Consider the following 9,974-nt stretch of genomic DNA (forward strand, 5'->3'; position numbering starts at 1 on the left):
AGTACTTTCTAGAAACATTGTATCTATTTCTTACTTAGTATTGAATGGATTTAAATTTATTACTGGGGGAAAATTTTGTTCCTTTTATAATGATTATGTTTATTATAGATATGATATTTATATGAATGGTTTGTATATACTTAATTTTAAAATACCCATGTTCAATATAAACAACAAGAAAGATAGATTAGATAATATATATCATATTAATAAACACAAGAATCACTAAATTACATAAAAAAATAAATTTTTGATCATTTTGATTATGAATCGTATAAAACTTGTGAAGCTTGTTTATTAGATAAAATGACCAAAACATCATTTATTGGAAATAGTGAAAGGTCTAAAGAATTGTTAGGTGTAATACATATAAATGTATTTAGACCAATGACAATACATGTTATAGGTGGATATACATATTTCATTATATTTATTGATGACTATTCTAGATATAATTATGTGTATTTGATGAAACATAAGTCTGGATAATTTAAAATGTTCCAAGAATTTAAAAGTCAAGTTGAAAAAACAAACTAGAAAAAATATTAAAATACTTCGATCTAATTGAGGTGGTGAATACTTAAGCCAAGATATTCAAGATTATACAAAAGAGAATGTGATTCTCTCATAATAAAAATCTGCTAGAACATTATAACATAATAGAGTTTATGAAAACAGAAATAGCTCCCTATTTGATATGGTAAGGTACGCGATGAGCTATGCGGATCTTCATCTTTTTTTTTTGAGGCTATGTCCTATACACTACCACTTACATTTTAAATAGGGTTCCATTAAAATTTATTAATAAGACTCTATATGAGATATTAGATGGTAGGAGATCAAACTTATCATACTTAAAAGATTTGGGGATGTGATATTTATGCTAGGCGTCTTATATTTGAAAAACTAAGAGCCAAGTAAGATAAATGAAAGTTTATGGAATATAAAAAAAAACAATTGGATATTATTTCTATCATGCTATTAAATAAAAAAAATATTTGTCTCAAATTATGGTACATTCTTGGAGAAAGAATTTGTTCTTGAAAAGAACAATAAGAGAAAAATAAACCTTTAAGAAGTTCAAGAATCATAATTTGACATCCAAATAAAACTTAAGCCCCAAGCTATAACATTGTATGTTTAGCATGAAGATCAAGAAATACAAGAACTCCATATATCTAGGAGGACACATTGTGCACCAATGATATATGGACTTCTTATGAAAGTTGGAAATGATAAGTTACTTATACTTGATGACACTACCAACTATATATAAACAATATCTAAATTGATTATAAGAAATAGTAGAGGCCATGAAATTCAAAATTGATTCTATGTACACCAACCAGGTCTTGATTTTGATTGATCCACTTGAAAGGATATAATATATTAGATATAAGTGGGCCTTTAAGAAAGACTAATATAAATAGAAATGTATAAACATACAAAGCTAGATTAGTTGCTAATAGTTATAGAAAAAAACAAAAGGGTTGAGTTTGATGAAACCTTTTCATCAATAGATATATTAAAATACATGAAGATTTTGCTTGTTATAGCTGTGTACCATGATTATGAGATTTGAAAAATAGATGTCAGAACTATATTCTTAAATGAAGACCTTTATAAAAAAAATGTATATGACACAACTTGAAGGTCTTAAATCTAAGAAATTTGCCAACAAAGTATGTAAGTTTTAAAAATATTATTTATAGACTTAAACAAGCTTCAAGGAGTTAGAATATTAATTTTAATGAGAGAACTAAATAAATAACAATTGAAAAAAATGAGAACCATATATGAGAGATGAAGAAATCAAAGGAGGATGAAATAAATAGAAAATTCTAATTTTATAAAACATTTCAAATAAAAAATAATAACAAAAAAAAGAAGGGATCAAATTTGAAAGAAAAATAAATTGAAGGGTTTATTTGAATTTTTAAAATGTCACGCATGGAAATCGAGGTATAGAGAGAAAAGAAAAAATAAAATAAAGAAAAGCCTATTAGCACCAGACCAGAGGTTATAACACAACACACACCATCGTGAGAGGGAGATGATGTTGAGATGAATCCAACAATGTCAAGAAAGCCTAATGTTTATCATTGGAGGCCACTACACATGCCACCTGAAAGTGGCAGAGTGCTTCACATGATTATGAATGCACCAACCATTTTTTATTTTTTTTTAATAATATTTTATATTTATTAAAAGACTAAATTGCTCTTAAGTCAGCATGAATATAACAAAAAAATCTAATGTCAAAAGATAAAATAACCCTTGGATGACTTCTTATCACTTTTTGATTTTAAGGGTATTTGTGTCATTTAATTGTTCTAACTAGAAGGGAAAGAAGAAAATAACCCTAGATGATAATTTATTATTATTTTTTATTTTTAAGGGTATTTTAGTAATTTAACTATGTTAAAAAGCAAAAAAAATATCAAGTTTTTCTCGTTAAATTGCATAATGACTAATGGATCATAAAAAAGAATTGAATTACTCCCAATACCAAGGTTATTGTGTTTTTAAAAGAGTAAAATGATAAGTTATTGTGTTTTTAAAAGAGTAAAAATGATAATTATATTGTAGTGGTGAATAGTAAATTGAGTTTATATACATGGTAAATTTACCTTCCAGATCTTTTGTTATATAATAATGGTGAATTGTAAATTGAATAAATTTACCTTCCCTTGTAGCTTTTTTATAATAATAATAATAATAATATCCCATTCAATAAATACTTGGTTCTTTTATTATGATAAAAACCTTGCGTTTCATAATAGGGAAAAAGTTTTCCCAAACTAGCAACATAGGTAAATTTTTTATTTTTTCTAAACTAGCATAGTTTGACTATTTGCACAGGCCAAGATCTGCACTACCTAAGATGCACAAATAATACGTGCGTCTCTTGTGATTTTTATTTGGTTATACATGTGTCAACATATCAATATTTTTAATGGTTAAAATATGTATTTTTTTGGTAATTTAATTAATTAGATTTTGAATTTAATTTTTAATAATTATGAGTTTGATTTTTTTAAAAATCATTGAAGAATTATATAATTATTAATTTTAAAATCTATAAAATTAATCAAAAACACATATAAATTAATTTAGATAATCATATTAATAATAAAACAAATTATATTACATGCGCTGCATGTGAGGATGCTGTTAATTTTAGACGGTAAGTGGGAGTCATCTCCAGGTCCAAAGTTAATTTTTTCGATATCTATTGATTTGCCGTATTAAAATTTAAGTGTTATCATTTTAGCTCTAATATATCTTCGATGTCTCATTCATTCTTTCATTTTCTTTTCTAAATTCTCTCACCTACTTTAATTATTGTGCCAACCCATTTCCTTTTCTTTCCTTTCTACCTACTTCCCTCAATTTTTATATTTAATTCATTTATTTTTATTATTATGAAATTAAATGAATTTTGCTATAAAATAATGGAATAAGCTTCTAAAAAATAAAAAAAATAGTTAGTTTTTGCTCAACTTAAATTAAAATAAGTTTTTTTTTTAAATAACGGTTGAAACGATGATAATAATAGAAATAAAATTAATTAAATATAAGTTTTTAGGAATCAAATGCATTTTAAGTAGAAAAGAAAAAAATATATTATCAAATTGTAAAATAGTTTATATATATATATATATATATATATTACTTTTGATTTTATTTATTCAATCTCATCCACAACCCAGTCTCTCCGTCTCTACAAGCTGACCAATTTTCGCGCAGGCTCTCCTCTCAGTGATCCTCGAAAGAGGGAATAGAGTCACCGAGTTTGATGGGCCTTAACTTTCCTCTTTCTTTTCTTTTTCTTCATCTTCATCAATGGCCAAATCTCTCTTTATCTCTGCACCTATAAACAACACTGTACATCTTCTGATTCTCCACAGATCACCAATCACACCTTTTCACCTTCTCCTCATTCTCCTCCATTCCCTCTTATAATAGCCAACCTGGTTCTTCCGTTTGTTTTCTCTCTGTTAGTTTTGGTTGCTTTCAAGGAAAGAAAAAAAAACCACATATCAACAATGCCATCTGTGTTTCTTTATCATGTGGTGGGAGATCTGACGGTGGGGAAGCCAGAGATGGTGGAATTCCATGAGACAGAGACGGTAGAATCTGCGATTCGGGCAATAGGAGAATCGACAGAGTGTGGGATTCCAGTTTGGAAGAGGAAATCTCATGTGGGCATGATTGAGAACAGTGAAACGAGACTACAGAGGTTTGTTGGTATCCTTAATTCGCTTGATATTGTGGCTTTTTTGGCTTCAACTGAGTGCTTACAGGATCGGGATAAGGCCATCAAGACTCCAGTATCTCAGGTTGTTGTTCCTAATACTTCGCTTCTCAAACAGGTTGATCCTGCTACAAGGTTAGCTCTTTATTCTAATTTCTCTAACGCCACATAGTATAACATTCACATGGATTCGTGGTTATGTGATTATGATTATGAATCTGAATTTTTGGTTGTTATAATCATGCACTCTTCTTGTTGTTACTGTTTTTTAAGTTGTTTATAATTCTTTGATTATCTTTAATTGATCGGTCTGTTCTCTTCTCTTTTTTGTACGGAAAGACTTTCTGATCACCAGCCTTTGACCTTTCACTTGAGAGTTTTGATGTACAACAGCATGTCAACAAGCTAACATACAGTGAGGTTGGTCGTACAAGACCATGCCAACATGCCATTGCTATGATAATGAATTATACGGAGTATGCCATGAAGTATTTCAATTATTTTATGACATATAAAGTTGCCTGGTGCTTGCAAATTAGCATGGCTCTTTTAATTTATTTTTTCACCCTCAGATACATGCATCAGTTCGCGTGGTTATGTTTCTGCCTTCTTGCAAATGCTATGCTTGTGGAATTTGTCATCAACGTTGTTGATCTTCTTCATGATGGCACTTGAATCATAATGTTCATTCCATTCTTCTATCTTTGTTTCCTCTCATGTGTGCATGCAAAGTAAGAAATTAAAATACTATTATTAATAACAAAGTAAAAGCATACTCCCCTTGCTACTCCGTTTTGCTTTTGTTTCTTGTCAACATCTGATTGTTGATATCATACTTGTTCTCATGTTAAGGGTATTGTTTCTTCTCTATTTGGCCTGATACCTTTTCCATCTATCTAGTATATCTGCTTTGTGCTGTATACGTGCTGCTTTGAGATGGGACAGGGTGGGGGTGGGAGTAGACTTGGGTGTTCACTACTGTATTTGAACAATTTCTCCATGATATGCTTGTGTTTGCTCCAAGGAGCATGGTCTGGATTCAATCCATTCAGATCCACTGCTTTCTCATGTACGTTTCAAATGACTCGATGGTAATCATGATGCCAGAAACTATGAAACCAAGTGATGTGTAACTTAATTGGGTACTTACCTTATCCTATGGGAAATACTACTTTCTTTCTTAGGGGTCAGCAAAAAAACTGAAAAACTGATTAATCCGAGAAAACAAACAAAAATAACTGAAAAAACCAAACCATTAAAAAAAAACATATTAAACCGATTAGAATATTTAAAAAAATATTCGGTTCTCATAAGCTTGAAACCGAAAAACCAAGTCGAACTGAACCAAAAAAATAAAAAAACCAAACCGAAAAAAACCGAACCAAACCAAAACCAAGCCCATTAGAAAATCCAAAAAAACCCCCAAAAAAACAATATATTTTTTGGTTTTTAATATAAAATAATCGAACAAAACCAGTCGGTATCAGTTTTTACTTTTTGTATTTTACAAAATTTTGGTTTGGTTGTTTTTATAAGTAAAAACTGAACCGTACTAAAAATGATCACCTCTACTCTTTCTCACATATTCTTTTATCCTAATGCATCAAGGTGTCTTGGTAGGATTGAATAGAAGGTTTGATCTCATGGACCGAGTTGTTAACTATGGTTGTTAGGTAGTTGGATAACACCCTTTCCATCTCAAGAGCTTTTGAAAGAATAAATGTATTCTTAGTAATTTGACTTTTTTTTTTGTTTAGGAATCCTAATACTATTTAGATTCTATACTAGTTATATAACTTTCAATAATATTTCTTTTCAAATAAGGGTTAGGATTTAAACCTAGAACTTGTATGAGTAAAGCTTCTTGGCCTTTTTTTTTCCAGACATTATTTTTATTTTTATCAATCATAATATGTGCTAAGAGGTTGTATACAAATCCTAAACCTATTTTTCTAGTTCCAATTTCAATTTTCCTCTATGGTAGCCGTTTATTTTCTATTCTTTATAGTTTTCAGTTGATTTTTCTTTCCACACTATGTCAAATTTGTATAAGAGCGAAACAATCCTCGGACTTTTATTAGGGTTTCAATCCCTTAACCATGTTAGGACATGTTATAGGTTGTAGATAGAGAAATCAAGATTGCCAAATAATATTGGTTTAGATAAGTTGTATCGCTGAGCATTAGTTGTGTGATAGTGATGCTTTGCAACAAAAGGAACTGATAAATGCTTTAATGGAGATTTCAGAAGGCGACCACGACCCTTTATATGTATAAAGTAGTCATAAGAATAAAAACTTAGTTCATGATGATGAAGCCATAAACCATATGGTGCAAAGGAGGATTGAAAGGGTGGAGAAACTTTACACTTGAATGGAGGAAGAGAGTTGAAGAGCAACAAATACAAAGGATGAACAATTCCTCGGTAAAAAAGTAGTGGATTGGAATTCTTTGCCCATCTATAACAAAATAGATCTGGATCGAGATTTTTTTGCCAATCTATGATGTTTATTTTAATGGTGATTATGATGTTAATTATAACAACATAGTTAACATCATAATCACCATCAAAATAACATTATACACAATCCCAATCAATATCTATTTCATTATAGATGGACAAAAAATTCCAACCCATAACTAATTTCTCTAGAAATAAAGTGTTTTGTGCTTGGAGCTCATCAACTCTCTTCCTCCGTTAAAGAGTGGTGTTGTTCCTCTCTTCCAATCCACCTCGCACCAGATGATTTACAACTCCAGCATCATGAAAGGAGTCTTCATCCTTCTGACTACCTTATGATTTGTCTAAATGGTTGTGGTTACCTTCAGTAATCTCCATTCCGGCTCTCACTGGTTTCTTTTGTTGCAAAGCGTCAATAACGCATAATGTAACATGGGAAGAGAAATCAACTCAAAACAAGAAAGAATAGGAAATTGATGGCATAAATAGAAGAAAATTTGAAGTTGGAACTAGACAAATAGGTTTATAGTTTGTAGAAAACTTATAATAATAATAATAATAATAATAATATTAATATGTATGAAAAAAAAAAAGCTAGGTAGCTCTATTTATACTAGTTCTAGACCTTAAGCCGAATCCTTATTGGAAAAGGAATCTTTGTTGAAAATTATTTATTTAATATAGAATCAGACTTGTGTTAAAATAATAAACTAAATTAGAAATGTCAAATTACTATGGAAAACATTTATTATTTCAAAAGCTCCTTTGTCACTTTCCCTTTGTAATCTATCATCTAACTCCTTACCCACAATTAGGCATTACAGAATCCGCTTGACAGGCTGACCTGTTCGGCTGCTAGACCAATTGGTCATTGGATAAATAAACTAGACATGTTCTTATATTAGTGTTTCCAGTGTTGGGTACTTGGGATTGGATAAAAGTAGAAAATAAAGGTTTTCTACAAGAATCCATCCTCAGAGCACTACGAATCCATCTTAAAGGCCATGGGGAAATTGATCTCTATCATCATAATTTTAATTTTCAAATATCAAATCATTCATCATATGGCTGCTCCAAATAGAGAATTTGTGTGCTTTGATACACATCCTAAAGGTCCCAAAGGGCCCTAATCACAAGAGCATAAAACATCAATTATCATAAAATTCATAATAATACCAAAATGCGCAACACAAACACACATCAACCTAAATAAAGAAGTTCACTAAAATTTATAAACCTCCAAGTTAAAAACCATTTGTTAATGGATGGTGTGATCTAAATACGTCTTTCCTTGATTGTATCAACCTAAATAAGGTGAGATTGGTGGGGATTGTTAAGGTGAAGAGGCTGGAGGCACGATGATTTAATCTTGGATTTATGAAGAGTTGTAGTTTTGTAATATTTAAATGGTGGAGAAACATGGTTTCTTCATTCTTGGTTGACTTGCATACTCATGTGCAATAGTGAGGAGATGAAAGAAAGAGTAAATGCTGAAAAGATTTTTTTTCATGCAAATATAGGAAGTTAATCTAAATTTGAAATTTGATTTTTTGTGGTAGATTTTCTCTCATTTTGGATATGGTTTTCTTAGTGGTTTGTATATAGGACTAACCTGGGGCTCCTTGCATAATTTTTCTCCATATAAATAATCTTTATATTTGTACATGCTCCATTTGACAGGTTTTGTTTCTTGTCTCTCTCTTTGTATGGTTGTTTGTGTTGGTATGCATCTAGAGACAAACACATAATCCGTGCCAGAGTGCATCCTTATTGGAAAATACTTTTCCTTGATCATCTTGTAAACGGAGCCTTTTTTTTGTGGAGAAATCCCAAGGCATTTGTCAATTTGTTCCTCCTCAGGTTATATATGTACAAGAGAATAAAGTTTAGATTCTGCGAGAATTTAAAAATGTCATGTGATTTGATCGGGTACCACATACAGGAAATGACTTTTTGGTGCTTGTGGTAGGTTGATAGATGCCTTGGAAATGATGAAGCAAGGTGTAAGGCGCCTTATTGTTCCAAAAAGCATGGGATGGAAAGGTATGAGCAAGCGATTCTCAATTCTCTACAATGGTAAGTGGCTCAAGAATGCTGATACATCCAATAGCAGCAGCAATAATAACCTGACCATCAACACCAACCGTCCTTCCTCATCTTCTGGCACTTCCATCCGTGACAAATTTTGCTGTCTCTCTAGAGAAGATGTCATCCGTTTTCTCATTGGATGCCTTGGTGCTCTAGCTCCGCTCCCTCTTTCCTCCATCTCATCCCTTGGAGCCATTAACGCAAATTACAACTCATTAGAAGCCTCTCTCCCAGCCATTGAAGCAACAAGAAAGCTGCCTGAGGATCCCAGTGCGATAGCTGTTGTGGAGCCCATTCCAAATGGTCAATGTAAGATCATAGGGGAAATATCAGCCTCTAGATTGTGGAAATGTGATTATCTGGCCGCAGCATGGGCTTTAGCAAACCTCTCAGCCGGGCAGTTTGTGATGGGGGTTGAGGATAATGACACATCAAGATCACTACCGGATTTTGCAGTTAATTCAGCAGTTGATGATGATAATACAGCTCATGGGGCTGGTTCAACAAGGCTGAGGAAATTCAGCAGTAGGAGCATTGGATTCAATCCAGGAAACTCAATCGGAATTGGCCGGAGTATTTACAGGGGTCGAAGTGCTCCCCTGACATGTAAAATTACGAGCTCATTGGCTGCAGTGATGGCACAGATGCTTTCTCACAGGGCAACCCATGTATGGGTGATCGAGGATCATAGTGATGACGTTTTAGTTGGGGTGGTCGGTTATCGTGACATCTTGGCTGCGGTAACAAAACAACCTGCATCTGTTACTCCTGTGAATCGACCTGAGGCTTTTGCAACTTTGTGTTGAACAACGAAGGTTTTGCAACTGAGTTTTTTTTAAAATTTTTATTAATTGTATTTTTTCTGTGATTGTAGTTAAGACACTGAAGAGTGGAGATAGAATCTTATGGGAAATTGTTGATGAGTTGAATAATAATGTTTTAATATCTGTACTCTGAACGATGGTGTTTTGCAACAACTACAACTCTACAAGCGTTTTATTATTTAAAAATAAAATTAACAGAAACTTTAAATCGCCTAGTCAAAATACTGTGGAAAACACTGTACACCTAGTCTAAATTTACGCAATGATTTTTTAGCCATTAAAAAAAAAGAACTAATGATTTTGGGGTAAATTCATTTTTTTCATGATGGAGGGTATATATGATT

At 31.8% G+C, this 9,974-nt stretch overlaps 1 protein-coding gene across 1 annotated transcript; it reads left to right on the forward strand.

Moving 5' to 3' along the window:
• The first annotated feature begins 3,692 nt into the window (after nt 1–3,692).
• LOC118028881 (CBS domain-containing protein CBSX6) lies at nt 3,693–9,764 on the forward strand. The gene is made up of 2 exons (XM_035032623.2): nt 3,693–4,393; nt 8,688–9,764. The coding sequence occupies exons 1-2, from the start codon at nt 4,050–4,052 to the stop codon at nt 9,610–9,612; spliced, it is 1,269 nt and encodes a 422-aa protein (XP_034888514.1). The 5' UTR covers nt 3,693–4,049; the 3' UTR covers nt 9,613–9,764.
• Nucleotides 9,765–9,974: the final 210 nt, after the last annotated feature.

Source organism: Populus alba, chromosome 19 (genome assembly GCF_005239225.2).
Source record: "Populus alba chromosome 19, ASM523922v2, whole genome shotgun sequence".
In the NCBI taxonomy this organism is placed as follows: domain Eukaryota; kingdom Viridiplantae; phylum Streptophyta; class Magnoliopsida; order Malpighiales; family Salicaceae; genus Populus; species Populus alba.